Genomic DNA, 22,259 nt, shown 5'->3' with positions numbered 1-22,259 from the left:
TACAGCTCCCACCTCTGGGGCTCCTCTGGGAGCCTCCACTCTTTGCCGGTCCCTGGAAAAGCTTGTTCCCTCCTCCAGGATTCTTGTCCTGCTGCCAGGCCACCGAGAGCCAGCCCTCCACACACAGAGCCTCCCAACATTCTTTCAGTCTGAGTGGCATTTCCTCTGGAAAAGTCAGATGCATATTCAACTCCAAAGGAAGCGGCTTGTCTCTACTCATCCAAGTGCCGGTCATCCCTCCTGGGTTGGCAGCTGTGGGGAGAGCCCTCTCTACCCACTCCCCTCAACACTTCTCCAGGGACTTAGGGTCTGCACAGCCCCCACCACCTATCCAAAGACACGCTGTGTGGGTGGAGCGACTGAGCCTGACCTGGGTCTATCCTTCCCCAGACACACCGAGTCCACAGTTGGCACTCCACATGCAGAAGATCAGGAGGCTGACGGGCATTTCAGGCCCAAATGCACTGACAATTCCAGCAGCACTTCCAGGTCTCCCAGACCCGCTGCCTCCTCAATGGCTCCTTATTCCACTTGCATGGGACCTCTTCATTTAGGGGCCTCAAAGTGGGGAACCTCATGAGGTTATTGGACAGATTCAAGGAGATTTAGTCAAATTTAACTAAGTAAATTTTATTTAGCTAAATTTTATTTGCCAGATTTAGCAAATAAAATTACAAGATGCCCAGCCATAGCTGAATCTCAGATAAACAATGAATAGTATTTTCATATAGTATGCCCCAATTATTACACGGGACAGACTCATACCAAAAATTATTTTGGTATTCTATAGAGTGTCTTGTATTTTATGTGCCAATCCGATCAATGTGAAGATTCAACAGGTGCATTTCTTAGAAGAGAGAGAGTGGGGGCCTTAAGCAGGAGAAGGTTGAGAAAGAGCAGCTGGTGGCCACAGAAAGAGAGGTGGCCTCAACGACATCCATGAAGATAAGAAAACAAGGACATTGGGGTGCCTGCTCCTGACCCCAGACGGAGCAGATGACACAGCACTCCAGGGAGGAGGCCAGGAAGCCTTCCTCCCCCTACCCACTCACCAACCCAGATTCTGGCCTGTGCTTCAGCGGTTCTGTGAGCATGTGCAGCTTTTCTTCTTCTTCCTTTCTTCTTCTTCTTCTTTCTTCTTCTTCCTTCTTTCTTCTTTCTTTTCTTCTTTCTTCTTTCTTCTTCTGCTCTTTTCTCTTCCTCTTCCTCCTCCTCCTTCTTCTTCTTTCCTCCTCCTCCTTCTTCTTTCCTCCTCCTCCTCCTCCTCCTCCTCCTTCTTCTTCTTCTTCTTCTTCTTCTTCTTCTTCTTCTTCTTCTTCTTCTTCTTCTTCTTTTTTTTTTTTTTTTAACATTTTGTTTGGTTTTGCTTTTATTTTTATTTTTCGTAGAGATGGGGTCTCTATGTTGCCCAAGCTGGCCTTGAACTCCTGGCTTCAAGGGATCCTCCCACCTTGGCCTCCCAGAGTGATGGGATTACAGGTATGAGCAACCATGCTCAGGTGCAGCTTCTGTACTTGGAGAAAAGGCCTCTGGATTCTGTGTGATGATAGGGGTTGTCATGAAACAATCATAGCCATAATGGCCAACATTTATATTGCTTCTTAGATATTATTCCCAGAGCTGTCCTGCATCCTAAGCATTAACTCATGTGATCTCCAAACAATCCACTGAGAGAGGACTGTTATTATTCCTGTTTTACAGACGAGGAAACTGAGGGACAGAAAGGCTGAGTAACTTGCCAAAGTCACACAGCTAGTGAGTGCTGGAGCCAGGATGTGAAGCAGCAGCTGGCTCTCCTGCTAGGTCAGGCAGCACATGGGGGCTGGGAACCAAAAATATGGCCAGGTTGAGTATCCCAAGGTAACAAGAGCAGCTACAGAGGTGGGGAACAGGTTCACTGACACAAGGAAAGGCACAAATCATGACAGTGAACGCCTCAGACTCTCCCCAGCCTAATTTTTCCCATCCACTCAGCCTAACTTTTCCCATCCACTCTGTTCCCCAACCCACAGGGAGCTCCAACTGTCTGACCCTTGTGTCAGGAAATGGAGGCTGGGCGGGGAAGCCTTGGCAGGAGCAGCCCCTCGCAGCTGCTGCTGTATATGCTCAGGGCCCACAGGCCTTTCAGCTGCTGCAAACTCCAGGCTGCAAACCCCACAGGGCCTACAGTGTCTGGATGCAGCACAGGAGAGCCAGCCCGGGTCCGTGTGAAGTCCCCCACGTGACTCGGAGAGAAATGCTTCCGGTCACAGGCGGGTAGCCAAGTTCTCACCAGGTTCTCAGGAACTGAATCTGGATGTGGATCCCAGGAGATGAGTGCCAGAGAGAAAGGAAGCTGGTTTCACTCCTAACTCTACCCTCCTGAGAAGTCTCTATTCCTGCCCAGCTCCTGCTAAGGCCAGGAAATTGGTGGAAAGGAGCTCTGGTGGTTTGGGGCTCACTGTCCTGGGGTTTCCTCCCAGGCAGGGAAGGGCCTTGGCTACCCTCACAGATGCTCCCACCAGTCCTACTTCATCCTCTGCACAATGTGGCAGCAAGGAGGCCAGTGTCCAGCCACCAGCCTGCCTCCCTCTCCATCAGACTCCTTTCTGCAGCCCCAGTTATCTGCCTAAAACACAAACTTGATTATGCACATCATTGATCATAATTGTTCAGAAAGCTGCTCCAGCCGAGGGGCCCTGCAGAAGACTAAGGGTTGCACAAATTCAACCAACACATAATCAGAGGAGACAGCCCGCCTTGCAGGCCCTGGGAATAGTCAGCCCGCATCTGTGATTCCGGCATCATAAAAGAATGTGACAAGGAGAGAGGGAGTGAACAAAAGGTGTGTCCCCAGTGACCCGGGGAGAGGGAGGCCTGGAGCTCCGTGGCAGCTCTCTGCTCTGATTGCACCAGGCACCCTGGAACCCATGACGTCCCTTCAGCGATCTCAAGCTCCCTTGGCTTTAATTCTCTCACCCAGCAACCTACAGAAAACCAAACTTGTCCCCCAGGATGCTGACACCACATAAGGGGCATCCTGGGTGGGAGTCCCCACTTTCCTGCCACTGGAATGAGATGTTCCTCACCCCTGCCAATTAATAACCTGTGCTTTTGGTTTACACATTAGTGAGGTCGGAATTAAGTGAGCAAGATTGCTGAGCAGGTCTGGTCTCTGAATCTGCAGGGCTTATGGGTTCTGGACTGTAGCAAATTGATGAGTTCCCATAAGACTGTCACCCTAAGCACATTCTACCTCACAACTGATTGTCTCTCTACCTTCTCCAGCAACCATGACCTGGAGTCCAAACTGCAAGGTATACAAAGTTAGCTCCCAACCTGTTTTCCAGTCTGGTTTTTCTGACCTCCCTAGGACCCAGATTTTTGGCCCATGCTTTTAGAATGCCCTTGCCTCCCTTATCTGTCAATTAATCTTTAGGGAGCAGCACAGATGTCTCCTTCTCAAGGAAGCCTTCCCTGACTCTCCCACCGGGCAGCTAGCGCCTCTCTCCTGGGTGCTCCTCAGCCCTGAGTACCCACCCCAGTTGGGTACTGAGGGCTGGGGTGACAAGGGGAGGAATAGTTCAGGGTTCAAGGACCAACAGGTGGTTATAAGACATGCCAAGACTCATGCTGGGAAAGCCAAGATTCAGATGGGAGGGCTGTAAGTGCCCACAGTTGGTTTTTCTCTCTGAGGGGTGGCCCTGTCCAGGCGACCCACGGCTGGTTGATCACTGGTGTCTCCAGGCAACCCAAGGAGGGAAATGCCTCAGTCCCTAAAGCCCCCAAGACCTGCCCTGAAATCACTGGTCTCTTCTCCACCTAGAACACTCATAGCTTCTTTGATTAAGGGATTGCTTCTAGAAACAGAAAATAGTAGGGGGTTGGAAGGCAGCATACCAGCCCCTCAATCATACCGTCCTTATCCTAGCAGAGCACTTGGCTCTAACGACTCACTTCTAATGAACTGACTATGGAGGAAGTCATGCTGCATAACTTCAAGGCTGGGTTCTAAGAGGCAACACAGCTTCCACTTGGCTCTTTCCCTCGTCAGGTGCCTGCCCTTTGAACCAAGCCACCATGTTGTGAGGAAGTCCAGGCTACATGGCGGGGCCAACAGCACAGGCAACAGCCAGGAGCTTGGGTGAAAAGAGCCTCTGGATGTCTCCAGCGCTGGTCATTGAGTCTCCCCAGCTTCAAGTCAGAGGTCTCAGGCATTACGGAGCAGAGACAAACATCCCCATGGTACTTGTCCAAGTTCCTAACCCACAGAATCCAGGAACATAATAAATGGTGGTTTTTTTACCGCTAAGTTTGGGTAACAGACGCCCAGAACACGGTGCATTCAAATTCACCCTCTGCCTTGCCAGCCTTCCTGCTGGGCACTTTGAAGGTGATGATCTCAGGGCTCGGCAGGTATCACCGATGCCCATGGGGCTGGGTGGGGGTGCTGCTCCCCTGCAGCAAGGCTAACCAGAAGCAAAATCATGGTGGGGTTTGTGCCCTCAGCAATCACACAGTCATCTACAGAAAAGAGGCCTGTCTCATATCCCTCTGTCTTATCTTTCTCTCTGTCCCTCCACTTTACAGCTCCGTAGCTGATGTCAGCAACTTTTCCATCTCCACTTTGCCCCTGCCTGGCCTTGGCTAGGACCCCTGGGCCTTCTTGGTTGCTCTCCAGGCCAAACAGGTTTGATATTATCATCCATGGCTAGCAGCTCCCCGCCCCCAGCAGAGCTTGCATTCCTATGAACCTGAGGACTTTTTATAAGATATCTGTCCGTGTGGATGTCCTGGTCTCTGGATCAGCTGCTGCAGGTGCTCCCCAGGGTCCTAGCTGGTCTCTGAGGAAAGGACCACCCCCATCCCCAGCCTTGCCCCCCGTGATGCTGGAAGTTCATGGTGAGGGCCTCTTTTTTAAAATAAATGTTCAGGGCAATGAACAGCAAGACATCTGGAGCTGCCTCTGGGGAGTGCTGTGGGTGCTCCAGGGTCATTGGAGGAGTCATGGGGGCCTCAACCATGATGTGTCAGAGGCGTGAGGATAGCCCTCCCGGAAGAAATGCTGGAGGAGAGAGATCTGGGGAATCGTAACAAGCCCTCCTAGGGGAGATGACAGGCCCTGCTGGGTAAAGGGTCTGGGTGACATGCCAGGTCTCCTGGGAGTTGGCAAGTTAGCAGAAACATGTCCCACCAGCTTCCACATGGCGCTGTCTGAAGGGTGGCACCTGCTCTACCCCAGCCTCTCCACACACTCAGCTACCTCCACAAATCTCCATCACCTTTTCCTCCTTTTCTGGCTTCGGGGTGCAAACAGCACTCTGGCTCACAGCTTCATCCATAGCCTGCATCTCCTTGTCTCCAGTCTCAGCCACTTTTTGGGACATACCAGAATTGGCGGACCCCTCAGAGCTGACATCTGCCCCAGGCTAATAATGTTGAGCCATGGCGGGGAGCAGCGCCCTGCCGTGGCCACAGGGCTCTGGGCCTTCTCACTTCCATGGGCCAGGGAGACCATGGCCAGTCCTCAGGCCACAATCGAGGATGATGTCCTGACACAACCGTGGTGGGCAGGGTCCAGGCAGGGCCTCCTGGGTGGCCAGAGTTTGTGTCTCTTTCCTCAGAAAACTCCTCTGGAGGCCCTAATGAAATCCCCTTTCTCTCAAACACGGCAATTAATAAGATTAAGTTTAGAGTGAGTCGCATGATTTACCTGCACCCAGTTAAGCCTGGGAGTGTTCACAGGATTGGTTGTGCTATTCCTTCATTCATGCAAGGGAAGGAATGATGCAGGGGATGAGGGCTAGGAATTGAACAGGATTCAGGGACAGGGTGGGAGTACATGCTTCTGCTTTTCGGTAATTACAGAAAGCCAAGCAGGCTCTGAGAGTGTCCTCACTGCCCAGCCTCATTTTGATCACATTCAGGACACTCCCCCTGCCTTTGGGGATGGATAGAGTTTCTCCAGACTGACTCAGTTGGTTTCTTGTTTGCTCTTTTTAGATGAGTCAGTGAGCTGACTTGGCCTAGCTCAGTCTCTTAAATTTGGTTTTCCTTTGCCTTGGGAAGGAAGTAATAAATGTGCCAAGTTCCTCCACACTCTCAGCACTTGGAGATAGTGCCTATGCAAGAGCTGGTTCCTTAGGAGACAGTGCTTCTGAGACACAGTCCCTAGGCACGTGTCCTTGAGAGAACTGGGAGGTGATGAAAACTGCATCATCTTTTGTATTTTCTCTGTCCATCCCAAAGGCCCAGGGCTGGAGCCTTCCATGGGGCAGGTGAAATCTCTCAGGAAGAACAAAGTTCCGGGGGCTGTGGCCTGTAATCCCTCCTGACATCACAAATCTCCACTGGATGTCATGTCTGCATCCTCCAGCTACGCCATGGGTAAGACAGGCCGCAGAGGGAGAAGGGAGTCAGAGGAGGCTTCACGCAGCAGTTGAGGCTGCCAAGCTGAGGCCACGGGCCAGGGGCCTTCTCCACCGAAGATCAGCCTTGGCTGCAGCTGTGAGCAGCAGGAGTCAGTGCAGGCCCCTATCTGGGCTACCCTGGTGTCAAACGGTCCATCTGGGAGATCCCCAGGATGAGTTGGGCACTCCTACATCTGAGACGGAGCCCAGGCCCAGCATTTTCAAGACCCCCCCCCCACCCACCCAACAACGCTGGTAATCAGAATCTTCTCAATCTTCAGTTTCTTGAAAATGGCTCTTCGTAGTCTTTAGGATTCAAACCAACTGAATGGGGAGGCTGGCGTGACTCGAGGAACCTCAGGGTTAAGTCTTATCTACGATGGTGGGGATGTCACTTCAATGAAGGCAACAGACAGATCCTTCTACAGCTTCCCTGCTGCCCACTAGGCCATATCTATATCTGTGACTAGGAGTGACTAGGAGGCCCCAGTGTGGACACTGGCCTTTTAAAAATAAGGGGTCTTAACTTTTTTTTGTCCTAGGAACCCCTTTAACACCTAGATGAAGCCTGTTCTCCTGTTCTCAGAATAACAGTTAGATGAATAAAGGTAAACATACAGGATTACAAAGAAAAATGGTTGCATTGAAATCGAGTTATCAGAATATTTTGAGAGACAGTATTTTATGGGCTTCTTATGAACACACTGGATTGCAAGACCTATCGGCAACTCTGACAACTCTCTTCATCTCTAAGTGCTGAGCATAAATGCTATTTTAAGATATGTATAACAACAGCAAGAGAAAATAAAAATATTTGTGATTGCTACTGGTACGAAGTACTGCTAATAATACTGTGGTTTGTTGTCCACATTTCAGATTAAAGGAAGTGCTCAATTTAATTTAAAAGTAAGTGAAAATAAAAACGCATTACTTTTCCCGTGAGTTGTATCCAGATTAAGAAAATAATTCTGCCATATGCCCAAGGTGAAGAACCACTGCTTCAGTGCCCCTAATCCATTGCCCTCTTTATAAATACAACTCAAAGAATTCGCTCAATTCCCTTAAAAAAAAAAAAAAAAAAAAAAAAAGGAAAAGGTGAAGAAAATCTAAAGCAGAACAAAAACAGAACCAGTTTGTTTTCCCTGGGCAGAAAAAAGGTCACTTCCCCAGCCCCCTGGCAGGGCTGCTGGGTGGGGGACCGCACCTGGCATTCCCTGCGGAGCCTCTAAGGAGCGTCCAATCTTCTGCCTTCCAGCCTCTTCCCTGCCCTGAGGAATTATTCTTTCTTTCGCCTCCAACACTACCCACAAAGTTCTTCCACAGTGAGGATGGAAAGGGATCTCCCAGAATTTTTTAACTTTCAAGTTAAACCATTTATGCTAATGAGCCTGGGAAAAACTTTAATTTATTTCAGTGGTGGAAAAACATATGCTTTGACCTCATTTTGCTCACAAAAGGCCATGTCAAATTTTGCTTCACTTTTGTGGGATGGCAAGAAACATGGAAAGCTTCAGCTCCAAGGAGGAGGCCATGTGCAGATGGTCTAGGGAGGGAGGTCTGGGCACACCCAAGCTTCCTATTCCAGACACCCTGGAGCCACCCATCCTCATAATGGCCTTGGTGCTTCTTCTGGCTGGAGCTAGGAGATTCCTTTGTGCTCCAGCACCAAGGAGCCCAGCCACACCACCAGGGCTGCCCCGTCTCTCCAAACCAAGACTCAGACAAAAGGCTCTAAAATGACCAACTCCCTCTACAGTGAGCTCCCAAAGCCTGCTGTCTTCCTCAGTTCTTGCTGGGCAAGCCTGGGTAAGTCATTTAACTTCACTGGGTTGCAGTTTCCTCATCTGTAAAATGGGCATGATAAAACCTCACAAGCTATGTTGTCAGAAAGATTAAGGGTGATAAGTAGGACCACATTTCATGGCATGTACCAGACATTCTGTTACTATTAGTGACCTTTCCACCATCTGATCATTTTGCAAGGCAGTGTTCAATGTACTAGAAGGAGTCGAGGCTTTGGAGTAAGACAGATTATTTGGAAATAATTATAAATCCCAACTCTGCCACTGACTAGCTGGGTGACCTTGGCAAGTCACTCTGAGTTTTTCACTCCTTATCTTTAACTCAGGGCTAGTACATCGTGCTGTAGGTGGGTTTGGTAAGAGTGAAGGAAAATAGCTCATATGAAATGATCACACAGCATCTTAATGTATGTGCTTAATGAATATTTTGTTCTCTTTCCTTCCTCTCACCTTCCAAATCCCAGCAAAACCATAGGGGTGCAGGGAGAGGAGAGCAGCTCTGCACAAAGCAGGCACTGAGTATGACTTCTGGCCTTTGATTTGAACTTTCTGCTACAGGATGTGTGTTCTCTCTGGGGAAGGAGGTCCCCACAGATTTAATCAAAAAAGGAGGACCCTGGAAACAACGGAAAAAGCAAAGGCTGCTAGGAATCTCATGTACGTGGGGCTGAGCCTAAGTTCTTCTGCTTGCCAGGCATGAGAAGGATAGAATCTGCTGGTCTCTGCCCATCCCAGCCACCCGGGGACCCCTGGCCTAGTGGGCAGGCCCCTCCGCCATCTTTAAGCCGGGGTGTTTTTCTATCCTAGCCACTACTCTTTTGTTCCTGCCCCCTTTCTGGGAGGGCTTGAATTATGAGACTATGGAAAATTCAGGCTGTTTTCCCTGTGGCTGTATTTTCCACATCGCATCACTGAAATGTGTCAATGGCCAACCTCTTCAGACACGGAAGCATGCCACCCACTTAAAATGCCCCTCTCCTGGTTTAGAATGTTCCTTTTCAGCAGCAGCAAGTCTGACATCCCATCAGTGGTGAGAACAAAAGGAAGTGGGTGTGAGATTCCACAGTTTCCTAATCATCTTCCACTGATATCTTCTCCCCTGAGCCCAAGGGGCTCTGCCATCCCTGGGAGGGGAAAACCATACAGTTGTCCTTTGTGATGTTGGTTTTCCATCTGAGGCCTTTGGAAGGGGGAGAGGCTCAATGACTCTTGAGCTCAATGACTCAATGACACAAGCTGTAACTCGGGAATGGAAAGTTGGGGATCAAAACAACCCAACATTATGGCTGCAAAGCATCATGACTTTATCAGAAATATATCTTTTTACTGATATGGCCAAAATTTACATCTGGGTTCATACTCCAGTTCTACCATTTTACCATCTGCCATGACTTTTGGAATTTAACTTCTTTAAACTCCAGTGTCCTCATCTATAAAATAATATTATATCTACTTCATAGTGTTTTAAGAATTAGAAAATAAAACATGTAAAACACTGGGTACACAGCCCAACAAACAGTAGGTGTCCAATAATGTAGATGAGTGAACAAAGGCAAGAAAAACAGAGGTTCATTTTTTTAAACAAATCAAACTCATTTACATACTTACAGCTCTTTACAGAATCTTATCTTCAAGGACTTTTACTTCTGTTTCTATTCCCCAATTTGCACCAAGGTCACACAGCTTTCATCTACTAACTATGTATTCAACTACTGAATGCCTATCCATGTCCAGCACAGACATAGGGATACAGAGATGACACATGACAGGTGAAGTCCCTGCCTTCCCAAGCTCAGTCTTTAGACAATTCTTTATGAACCTCTACATTTTTTCCCTGGGCCTGAGAACACCCTTTCCTGGCTGGTCTTCACCATCTTTCTCAGCATTAGGTGGCCCATTCTCTCAATTATTAATTTGTTGAGATATGACAAAAACAAGGGCACCAAGACCCTGCTTCCTGAAAAAGGAAATTCCAGGTCCACCATGCACTAAAAGCTGAACTGAACTGGAAATAAGGTTCCAGATCTGATGGCTGCATGATTTGGAGAAAATTATATCCCCATCTCTGTTTTCTCATCTGCAAAATGGGAGGTTTGGTCTGAAGCAGGGGTGGAAAATAGGTTTCAAGGATAGTCCTTTTCCAACTGTCAGTTGCTGCTTGAAGTGCTGTGCCGCCTCAAGTGCTGAGATTATCTGGGCTCATAAGGAAACAACTCTGCGATTGATTAGCAATGTCTGCCATATGCCTGGCAGTGCGGTATGGCAGTGGATGGCCACATGTGTTCCTTCCTGGTTTAGAGGAGTTAGGGGGACCCTGTGAATTCTACCATTTACAATTGCGTGACTCAGTGAAATACTGTTTTACTTTATCTTTGGCATGAGGCCTGTCTTTACACAAATAGCTTTTTCATCTGTTTGGTCTAGCACCTTAGCCACCATCACCTTTCAGAAGCCTCCTCAGTTACTGTTTCAAAGCAACAGCAACCTTACAATAAAATAAACATATTTACTGATTTATCACACTCATATTCAGTAAACTACTGCTTCCTGCCACAAGGGGTCCAGGAAATTAGGTCAGAAAGGAGAATTCACACTTATTCAGCATCTATTAAACAGTGTTTTCCAGACATTGCCTCCTACTTGTAAAACACCCTCCTCGAGCAGTCATTAAATCCTCCTTTCACAGAGCAGGAACCAATGCTCACAGCCATGAGGGAAGTTGCCCCAGAAGCAGGGATTTCAACTTGCAGCAGTTTGGATTCCAAATTCTACCACACTACGTTCCCCTAAAACGTACCCAAATATCTTGTTTATTCTTTCTCTTCCAGGAGGTGGAGGTGAAAAATGAAACTGACAGTAGACCAAGCAATGAGATCTGAGCAAACATTTAGATGACTCAATCTCCATCCGTCATTTTTCCCACAGTCTGCTGGGGATGTGACCAAGAGTAGAGGTTTCCTGCCTGATTTGAGAAACCAGTTCATTTATTAGATTTGGGGGCATGACTGTGAATTCCCTGGGAGCATTAAACATGTCCTTTTGCATTCCCCACTTCCCATCCTGACCCAGTTCCCTTCCACTGCTCCTGGCACTGACCCTGAAAGAGGAGATGGCATGACCGGGGCCTCTGTTGGCACTGTCCCCTGGCCTACCTCCCGGGAAGCCCTCACTACCACCGGTGGGAATTAATAAACAACCATCATCACCACAAAACCTCCTTGGAGGCCTGAGTCCCCCATAGGACCTCTTGGGAGTCTGGAGCCCCTTTACAGGGAAGTGGGAGGCCGCGCATGCCTCTGGGGAGTCTTTGAGGACAACATGGAGAAGATGAGGGTGGGGCTCATAAAGGAGGGTGTGGAGTGGGTGTTAATTCCTGAATGGTCAAGGAAATCACATCTCTGGATCCCCACAATCTCCAAGATGCAGCCTGAGCCTGCATACGCCCAGGCCTAGGGGAAGTTTTCAGCATGTTGGCTATATACCAGGGTGAGGGGTGAGAAACTCAGGTCAGTGGCATCAGTTAAGCTTTAAAAACACTCCCTGAGACTATGGCTGCCACGCTACAGCGGCAACTGCTAGAAGCAGAGTTGGGGAAGGCACTGCCTTATCCAAGGGCAGCAGGGGCCAGGAATTTTGAGACAGTCCTTCAGCTCACATTGGGCACTTATGTCCTCTAGTGCCTATAGTCATGAAGACTGAAAGGTTGAAAAAAACTTTTACCTTGTGCCCTGCTGCTGAGAATGCAAAATGGCGCAGTCACTATGGAAAACAGTATGCTGGTTCCTCAGAACATTAAAAATAGAATAACCATATGATCTAGCAATTCCACTTCTGGGTATATATCCAAAAGAATTGAAAGCATTTGATATGAAAGAATATCAAAGAGATATTTGCATACCTGTGTTCATAGCAGCATTATTCACAATAGCCAAAAGGTGGAAGCAACCCAAAGGTGCATTGACAAATGAATGGAGAGACAAAACATGGTGTGCTACGTATATACACACACAATGTACTATCATTCAGCCTTAAAAAGGAATGAGATTCTGATACTTGCTACAACATGGATGAACCCTGACGACATTATACTAAGTTAAATTCACCAGTCACAAAAATACAAATACAGTATGATTCCACTCATATGAGGTACCTTGAGTGGTCAGAATCATAGAGACAGAAAGAAGAATGGAGGTTGCCAGGGGATTGGAGGAGGCGGGCATTGTTTAATGGGTATAGCATCTCATTAACACTGCTGAATTATATGCATAAACATTGTTAAGATGGTAATTTTATCTTATATACATTTCATCACAATTTTTATATGTTCCATTAAGAACACGAGTCTTGGAAGTTTTGGAATCAACAAGACCTAAGTGTTTCATTTTATTTCTCTTTTTTAGTACTGTCTCAGCCACCTACGAGTTCTGTTTTATAATTTTCTCTGAGCCTCAGTTACTTCATCTGTAAAATGGGGTCAACTGGGTGTCTGCCTTGTATCATTGTCATGTGGATCATGTGAAGGAATGCAAATCAGATCCCTGGCACAGTGCCTGACTAAATAAGGGAGTACTGGGAAATGTTGTAGCCCTTGATGTTATTTTAAAAACAAAACAAAATGGACTCAATGAGTTTTTTGGAATGATGCCAACAGGTAAAGAAGGACAGGGCCACATATTTGGCAGTCAGGATACAAAGACTCTATGGTGAAGGTTATCCAGGATGGTCTGGAAGGATCCCCAGGTCCTGAGAGCAGTGGACAGCCACACACCTGCAGGGAGGAGCTGTTGGGCCCGACATGCCCAGGCTACTCAGAGACCACAGAAATCAGCTTGTTCTGCAGCCAACACCATCAACCTAATGAGATTTCAAGTTCAATCACTGTCACTTATCTGGCCTGTCTACTGGCACCAAGCAAAAGCAGAGTGCTCCATTTCTAAGTAACAGTTTCCAGATTTCAAGGCCGGAAGCCAGGTTTTTTGCAGGGTACAGGCTTTGGAGCCCAAAGGGGCTCAAGCCTTCAGCTTCAGCAGGATTAAGCAAAGCTCCATCCCCACTAATGTCTGTCTTCCAAACCATGTCTTCCTGGCTCTTTCCGCTAGGGACTGCATGAAGGCTCATTACAGTATACAGCACAGGGCATGGTAAAGTACTGCAGATGCAGGATATGTTCCTAACTCAGCACGTATTCCTAACTCCTTGGCATGGCTCTTGAAGGCCTGCCTGATCTCATCCCTGCCTCTCCCCAGCTTCATCTTCTGCTCCCCCAAGCACATCTCCAGCTCTGGCATTCTAAATTGTTTAGTGTTCCTGCAACATATTCTTATTTCCACATGTCTCCTTGACTTTGAAGAAGAAATACTTCTTCAAGGAATATCCTTCTTCCCCACAACTAAGAATTCCTAGACATCATTCAAAATACAACTCAACTGCCACCTCTTCCAGGGAGCCTGTCAAGAAGTGTGAAGGGTCTAAGATTCTATTCTATTTGCAAGATGATACATGTGTCTGCCACAGTTTCATGGCTTCTAGCAGAAGACATGAGACTTCCGGGTCAGAGACAAAGGGCTTTATTTCAGCAACACAAAAACAGCATAAGCCTCTTGTCTATATCAGTTCTCCTTGTCTGTAGGTTCCACACTGCCACATGGAGGAGTCCAGGTGGATGCTGCATGTGCATAGGGTTTACATCACACCTAAGGAATCTCAAGCTCGGAGAACCCAAACCTTTGATAATGGACTGCAAGAAAACCTTCCCTCTGCCATGAAGGGAGAGCTACCTCTGTTTTTCAAGGCCACTGCCTATAAAACATCCTTGAAAAGAGGGCCTGGAACAAGAGGTCAATTAGTGTCAGATATAGTGTGGATATTTGTCCTCTTTAAATCTCATGTTGAAATTCAATCCCTAGCATTGGAGGTGGGACCTAGTAGAAGATAGCTAGGTCATGGGGGCAGCTCCCTTATGGGTGGCTTGACACTGTTCTCACTCTATTGGTTCCCATGTGTTCTGATTGTTAAAAAGAGGCTGGGCATAGTGACTCATGCCTACAGTCCCAGCACTTTGGGAGGCCGAGGTGGGAGGATCTCTTGAGGCCAGGAGTTCAAAACCAGCTTGGGCAATATAGTGAGGCACTGTCTCTACAAAAACAAAAAACAAAAAAGAGCCTAGCATCTCTCTCTCTCTCTCTCTCTCTCTCTCTCTCTCTCTCTCTTCCCCCTCCCTCCCCCAGCTTCCTCTCACAATGTGACGCCTGCTCACCTTCATCTTCTGCCATGAGTGGGGGCTTCCCGAAGCCATCACCAGGTGCAGATACTGGTGCCATGCTTGTACAGCCTGCAGAACTGTAAGCCAAATAAACCTCTTTTCTTTGTAAATTACCCAGGCTTGTGTACTACTTTCTAGCAATGCAAATGGACTAAGAAGTGCCTTTGCTTATAAAATGAGCAGAAACAAGAGACCCATAAAGAACTCTCTCCCAAGCAAGTCTTCCGTGGCTACCTGGTTTTGCCCCTGCACCATGCCCCCACAATGCCCTGTGCAACCTTTGCCTTTCAAAGTTGTGCATCTGTATTGTAAGGACTTGTTTTTTTTTTTTTTGTCCACTACTAGCCTGGATGGTCTCTGATGTTAGAGACTGTCTTTTACATTTCTCTGCCAAAAACGTAGCAAGTATTCAAAGAATGTGCAAATAAATGAATGAATTAATACTGATAATTTTGACAGCCATGGATTGGGCTACCAAAATAATCAAAACATAACAAATGCCTGCTATTTACTGACTTCTTATTCTTTATGTTCCAGGTATTGTATAATATATTGACCTGGGTTATTTTATTTTATCTTCACGACAATACTATATGGAAGGTACTTTTATTAAGCCCATTTTACATACAGGAAAACTAAGGCTTAGAGCAGTTCAGGAACTTAACCAAAGGCACACAGCTAAGAAGTAATAGAATTGCCATTTGAACTGGATCTGCCTGTGCCCGAGCTGTTAACTACTCTGAAGTGCTGCTTCTATCAGCAGTCATCTAAATCTTGTTTGTATTCACAGGGATGGAGGCAGTAGCCTGCATGTCCCCACCACCCACCCCCTGTGACTCAGCCCATCAGCCGCCTCACATAGACACTGAGCACTCAAATGTTCCTGCTAGGACTTCCCACCTCCCTAATCACCTCACACTGGAATAGATGGTATTTGGTCTTGGGCACGGCCTGGAATGCAAAACTGACCTTTCTCCCTGACAAAGAAAAGAAGGGATAAGATAAATTTGCAGACTCTACATTTGATACAACTTAGAGTTCTCAAACAGCCATCCCCCTTGCTTATAGTTCTTTGACCTAATAATCAAAGAAATATGAACAAAAAGAAGATATCTTTTTTCTTTGCCTGTCATATGCTCATGCACTGTTAACACCCACTGTAGGTGAGGGCTGGTGAAACACAGCTTCAACAATTGATGCTAAAAATAAAATGGGTGTAGTCTTCCTAGAGGAAAATTTGTCAGTATCTCTCAAAATTTTAGATATGCATACTCTTTGACTTAGCAATTTAATTTCTAGCATTTACACTGAAAATATTTGCAAAACCATTCAAAAATATAGAGAGATGTTTACACCAAAACTGTAAATTCACAAATTCTTTTTAAAGAAATAAATCTATAAAGGAAAAGTCTCTGCAAGCTTAAAACCCTCTGGAAAGATCTACTAATGATTTAATATACATTTTACCAGGATTTTTTATGCATACTTTTTTCTAAAAATATTTCATACACCTTATATGTATATTTTGTATACTTTAAATATTATATATACTGTTCTGCAATTTTTTTTCACTTAATGTTTGATTGAAAACAACCTTTTATACCATCTCCACAGTATTAACTCCACAGTATTTTGATTTTAGATGTGAAATCACTTCTATTTAATGAATTCCTTCTTGGAAGATACTGAGGTTGAGGAAAGTGCAACTTAATATACCAGGTAACAGCACAAAAAGAAATGCCTACCCCATAAAAATTGCTCACCCACATCAACTTTATTTATTTGGGAATTATTTATCCATTTCTGAGAATGATACAGAACTCTTCAATTTTCCTTATATATATTTTCCTACTGAATAAGGCATGAGGGCCTTATATTTAGCCATAAATCACAAAGTCAACACAAAATATAAATCTCGAAACACAAACGCACCCAAACTTTGTGTGGTTCTCAGACTATGGAACCAAACATTCACACAAGCCTATGCTGTCAATCTCAGGACAATAAGTCTGTTTCTTTCTGCAGAAACCAGTATCACCCCTTGCCAACTTGGGGCCCCAACTTGGAACTTGTCAGTACCCAACCATCGCCTATTCCCCTGGTCATTCATTATGACCTATCCTTCCCTTTGTCTGTATCACCTATCCCCAACCTAGACATATACGACAGGCACCGTTAGGAACAGCAGCGGGATGAGTCAGCCTCATGGCCAGGAGCACAGAGCTTCTGGCAGAGCACATCACTCAGAGAGCGAGGCAGGCTGCTGCAGAATGAAAGGAGCTGGAGGCTACAAACGTCAGAAGAAAGATGCCTGTGCCTGTGGAGGCCTTCCACGTTTCCCCCCAGTCTCACGCCATTCCTTTTTCTGTAAAGTTGCTGGGAACCAGCCAATTAGAACCCAGCTTTAATTACTCTTCAGTAATAATGAACCTCACACAAAGAGCTTTTATAAACTTTGCCACACTAGATTCTCACTCAGTCTTGTAAAAGAGGGATCATTAGCCCCATTTGATAGTTGAAGAAACCGAGTCACAGAGAGCAGAGCTTGCAAAAGTCAATGCGGGGCTCGAACCGAGGTCTGCATCTCGCCTTCTTCAAACTTCTTCATTCTGCCTCAAAATGGACAGAAGGGAAGGGCTGCATTTCCTGGGACCCAGCCACCACCCCAGCCTCCCTGGACCTTGCAGGTCTCCCCCGGAGGCAGATCCTCTGGGAACTGATTGAGTCCCTCTAGAGGTGCCCCACCCTCCCCTGGTGCAATTCCATTAAAATAATAAGCCCCCAGGGATTCCTCATCATGGTACCCTCTGACACTCTATTAAATGAATGGAGTTCAGCATCAAAACCCAGGGCGCAGGGAGAAAACAAAGCCAGCACCCCACTGTCCACTCTGGAATGAATGAACAAGTTGGGGTCAGGGAAGAACTTGAGGCCTGAGGGAGAAAGGCTTGTTCCACACACTTTCCTCTCCCACTTTCTCGCTTGGTCTCTCTGGGCTTGGAGGTGATGGGTGCTCACTACTCCATGGGAAAAGATGGCCACGGTTTAACATCCCACTCTCCCCAGGCTCCAACACATTTAACAGGCAAAGTATCCTCACAACAAGCGGTCTCACACTTGTCGAGAACTCCATGGTCACTGTCCTCAGTCTGCTGTCCCAGTCAAAAAGCCACCACCAGCACTGGAACAAGGAAGTCCCTGGGTCACTCAAATCTCTACAAGCTGGGTGCTTTGGGCAGGAAATGCATCCACCTGTGGCCTCAGAAGTCTGTTGTTTGTTTGTCTCTAGAGACAGGGTATCACTGTCACCCAAGCTGGAATGCAGTGATGCAATCATAGCTCACTGCAGCCTTGACCTCCTGGGCTCAAGCGATCCTCCTGCCTCAGCCTCCTGAGTAGCTGGAACCACAGGCACGTGTCACCAGGCCCACCTATTTTTTAAATTTTCTTATTTTTTGTAGAGGGGTCTCAATTTCTTACCCCGGCTGGTCTTGAATTCCTGTCTTCAAGTGATCCTCCCACCTCAGCCTTCCAAAGTGCTGGGACTACAGGTATGTGCCACTGTACTCAGCCTCTCAGAAGTCTTGGCCAGTATCTTGGAGTTGCTTGTATATGATTGAACCTATAGCTTCAAACGAGGTGCGTTCACCTAGATACAACCCAGCTCACTTTTTAACATTATATTCTAATGTGAAACTAGAAGGACAAAACATGCAGGATGTGCTAAGCCTTGGAGCTGTGAGTTGGATTTTAAAGAGGATGCATCCCACAAAAAGGGTGCCTTGGCTAATTGGGCCAGACTCTTCCTATGTGGGGACACAGTTCCATAAATAATGCACAATGGCTTGCCCATGCTCTAGCTTCCACATGCTGTGCAAAAGCAGCGCAGCATCAGGGCATCTGCCACTGACCTGTGAAGTGGGGCAGGCGGCAAGTGCAGCACAAAAGCCTCACAACAAAGACATCAGACCACATCTCCAGCAGCCGAGGTGCTCAGGTGAAATAACAAGCTGCAGTGTCCTTTTCCCCTTTCACATTTGAGTGTAAAAACAGACCAGGGCCTTGCACATACTGCGTGCAATTTCTAGACAGGCATATAGTGTTACTCTCTGTGACTTTCTGTGAGTCTCCTCGGGTTACCATACACATTAATACACATTCCAGCATTTGAAGAAAGGAAAGTAGAGGGTGCGTGGTGATTACTTTTAATTGAATTCATCTGGAAATTTTAAATCCTGAAAATTCAGCTCCTGTGTGTAGTATTTTAAGGTTTACACAGCATATGATTTGTCCTTTGCCATGGCAAATCTCCCTTTTCCCTCTGAGAGAAAGTTTCTGTAGTGTGTAATGCATTTCAGAGTCAACTGTAAAAATCATTAAATTGCAAAATGATAGAATAGGACAGTGGTGAGAATGCAGAGCCCCCTGCATTCCTTTGATAGTAAACTAGTCTTTATCGCTTTCTATTCAGAGAAAGGAGCTCCGTGTCTCTGTAAAGACGTTGCTGAAGCCCTAGATCAATTGTGTTAGGACGACGGTGAGCCCAGGAATAGGAAGGCGGTTGAATGAAAGAATTCTGTGGACACGGGAAACGAGATCTCACTTCCCTGACTCTGGGCAAGCCACTCCCACAATGAGTGCAGCTCTGTAGTGAGGCACACATGCCACCTTTTCTGCCATATGACATCCTTCTCACAGGTGGCTTGAAAAGTCTCCAATCTGTTCTCCAAAGCCCTGCGGGATCTTCCAGATGCTGGCCAGTCAAGCATCAAATGCCCCAGGTCTCCCTTCTAGTTAATCAAATGGGAATTTATTCTCATATAGAAACCCAATACACTCACATCCCGTGGGTCTGAGCAGGCATCAGCACAACCTTGATGAGCCTCCAGCATGTGGGGTTCTTAGATCTACTGCTCTCCCCTCAACCTCCTGCATTCTCAGAACTGTCATATATGGGGGTTCAGATTCTACCCTGCACAAGGGGGCCAAGGTGTGTTCTCCATCACACGATGGCCAGAGGAGACTGCATGGGCAGCTGTGGAGATTCTGGGCCTCCCAGATGAGATCTGAAGCAGAGTACACAGGGGCACACAAGGCCATGCATGCTTGGGAAAAGTGACACACAGCACAAAAGTGTAGGCAACCAGCTTCTGCCCCAAGCATGCCCTTGGCATGTTCAAGATCTTGTCTCTTCCCCACCCCACTCTCAGAGTCTCAGTTCCCCTGACTAAAAGGCACCAACTGGACACAGCTGCCTTGTTGAAGGGGTGGAGGGGGCAGCAAGGGATGCAGGCGTGGCAGCCTCATGTGCACCTGGTCCTCCAGCAGGTGCAGGTGTGCTCACAGGCATGGCTGCTGCCCTCCCCAGAGCACAGCTGTACCATTGTGCAATGATAGATTAAGTTTTTTTTACTTGAGAACAAAAGATTTTTTCCTAATTCACAGCCCTGTGAGTTCTGTTTCCCCTGCCCTTTTCATTCCACAACTCTGCTCGGGCCTCAATGCTTCATCAAACCCCCAACACAGCCTGAGATCTGGAACACTCTAAACCGCTTCCCTCTAGAACCATGATCATATCCTATGGCTGGCTGGTTTTTGTTTTGCTTTCTTCTCTCTCTCCCATCTTTGGAAGCTGGCCTTCCTTCCATCCCTGCCTTAGTTAACCTTGTCTTTGTTTCTCTCTCTCTTTTTTTTTTGAGACGGAGTTTCGCTCTTGTTGCCCAGGCTGGAGTGCAATGACACGATCTCGGCTCACCGCAACCTCCTCCTCCCAGGTTCAAGTGATTCTCCTGCCTCAGCCTCCCGAGTAGCTGGGATTACAGGCATGTGCTACCACGCCCAGCCTATTTTTATACTATTAGTAGAGGCAGGATTTCATCATGTTGGCCAGGCTAGTCTCGAATTCCTGACCTCATGATCTGCCTGCCTCAGCCTCCCAAAGTGCTGGGATGACAGGCGTGAGCCACCGCGCCTGGCCAACCTTGTCTTTGTTTCAGAGGCTTCTGTGCTGCCATGGCTGGGAGAGATGATGGACATTGTTACCTCACTTGAAGATGGGGAAACCGAGGTGTCCTGACTGGTAGGACAAAGTGAGGCTTCTAGACCCCACAGCCAGTGCCCTTTCCATTTCACTGCACAGTTCCTCACCCCCACCCCCAGGCTCCCTTGGATGGTGGGTCCACTACCATTGCACACAGCCAGCTGGACCCCCAGCCTGCTGTAAATGTTGGCCAGCTCCCGACATTTGAGCACTGTGCCAAAAACAAAGAAAAAAATCCATCAGCCACTAACCAAGACAATACCACCTTCCTAACTGTCATCAGTACACTGGTTCTCTTCCAGCCATAGGACCAAAAGAGGTGGGGAAAATCACCAGTGCCCTGGGAAGGCTGAGGATGCATAAGCCATCTGGATACAGAGGGGCTGGCTTGCAGTCTCCATGAACAAGGCACACTTTCCCTGCTGGCCACTCCTCAGCAGGCGTGTGCATCCGAAGCCAGCATCTCTTTGAGAAGATGAAGTGCAGTTGAGCCACCTCTGGTCTGGGAGTTAGCAGACCAATGACTCCAACCGGGTCATCCCCTGACCTATGCCCAGGTCTTCCTTCTGTGAAATCACACCCCTTCCAAATTTAGGACTCTATAATTCTGTGAAATCCATCCTGCCTCTGGATTAAGCAACAGGCAACTGACAGAAGCAATCACGGGGGACCAGAGCCTAGCCCTGGAATGGACCGACAGTCTTTTTCCCTTTAGGCCATTGGGCTCCACATAAGGTGTTCTTGTTCTCAAACTGCCTGACCAGAGGTGGGATTACAAAAGGGGTGGCCATCCCCAGACTCTTTGGGGATTTCACCACCTGATACACCAGGTCTGTTACCAAAGTCCCAGTCAACATGTCTGGTACTCGCTTGTCCCCCTTTCAAAGCTGACATGGGCCATGCAAATGACCACTCAATTTAATTTCTCTGTTGTTTCTGATGCCAAGTGCATGAAGGCGTAACCTATTACTGGACTGCATCAGTCTGGTCAGAAATGTCGGCATTGAGGGATCTTGGTAGAAATGAGTCAGGAGACTCCACTCCCTCCTGCCCATGGTCTGCATCTGAGTCACCGTTGGCAAACTGAATGAAAGTGAGTGTACTGGGGTGCAAGTACAGGGGAAATTACAACTTACGTGGCTCCTTCTGCCTTCTTCATCTCCCACAGACGTGATAACTGTCTCTGAAAAGACCGTTTGGCCAGTCTGGTTGTTGGTTATCTGTAGTAAAACAGGTACAGTGAAAGTAAAATAGAAGGAATTCTGGACAAATTCCACAAGTTGTTTTTGTGTTTTGTTTTCCAATTTCTGAAGCAGCGGCATCCAGTATAGGAGTCGAAATGCCCACCCCGCTTTCTTTCTGAGTTCCCTCGGCAGCTGTGAGATGGGCAGCTTCCCCTGGGCACAGTGATAAAAGATGTTAAGAGTCAGCCTCATAGGGTTGCTATGAGGAGGAAATGAGGGGATCCGGAGAAATCACTCCACACAGCGCCTGACAACCAGCAAAATGCTCAAAGATGTCAGCTCTTTCTATCATTCTTGGGGCTCATCACTTGAAACTCAATGTCAACTTTATTTTTGACAAATTACAAGTCTGGGTGTTTAGTTGAACATCTTTCATGAAAAGCAAGCAGGTTTTAGCTCTAGCAGCCCTACCTGATTTGAGTGAATGGTTTCATTTCATCAAGAAAGTGCTTAAGTACAATGAGAGACTTGTTCCAACATTGCTGTATCTATTGTCTGCCTCTGATTCTGTAACCAGGTGCA

General features: G+C 47.2%; 1 protein-coding gene and 1 long non-coding RNA gene across 12 annotated transcripts in view; one reads left to right on the top strand and one right to left on the bottom strand.

Annotated features, from left to right (window-relative positions):
- Positions 1 to 22,259, bottom strand: part of DKK3 (dickkopf WNT signaling pathway inhibitor 3) — a 46,292-nt gene that overhangs the window by 14,125 nt on the left and 9,908 nt on the right. For 9 of the 11 annotated variants that reach the window (XM_028832591.2, XM_077960510.1, XM_077960507.1 and 6 more), the window contains 1 exon segment: positions 21,630 to 21,713. The exons of the other annotated variants lie outside the window; for them this stretch is intronic. In XM_028832591.2, the coding sequence (XP_028688424.2) occupies positions 21,630 to 21,713 (84 nt within the window). 11 annotated transcript variants of the gene reach the window in all.
- LOC144334297 (uncharacterized) lies at positions 1,322 to 7,401 on the top strand. The gene is made up of 2 exons (XR_013403998.1): positions 1,322 to 4,224; positions 7,010 to 7,401. It is a non-coding gene; the product is annotated as an uncharacterized LOC144334297 (long non-coding RNA).

This window comes from Macaca mulatta, chromosome 14, assembly GCF_049350105.2.
Source record: "Macaca mulatta isolate MMU2019108-1 chromosome 14, T2T-MMU8v2.0, whole genome shotgun sequence".
NCBI lineage: Eukaryota > Metazoa > Chordata > Mammalia > Primates > Cercopithecidae > Macaca > Macaca mulatta.
The sequence above is the reverse complement of the archived record's forward strand: the minus strand, read 5'-3'. Positions and strand labels throughout refer to the sequence as shown.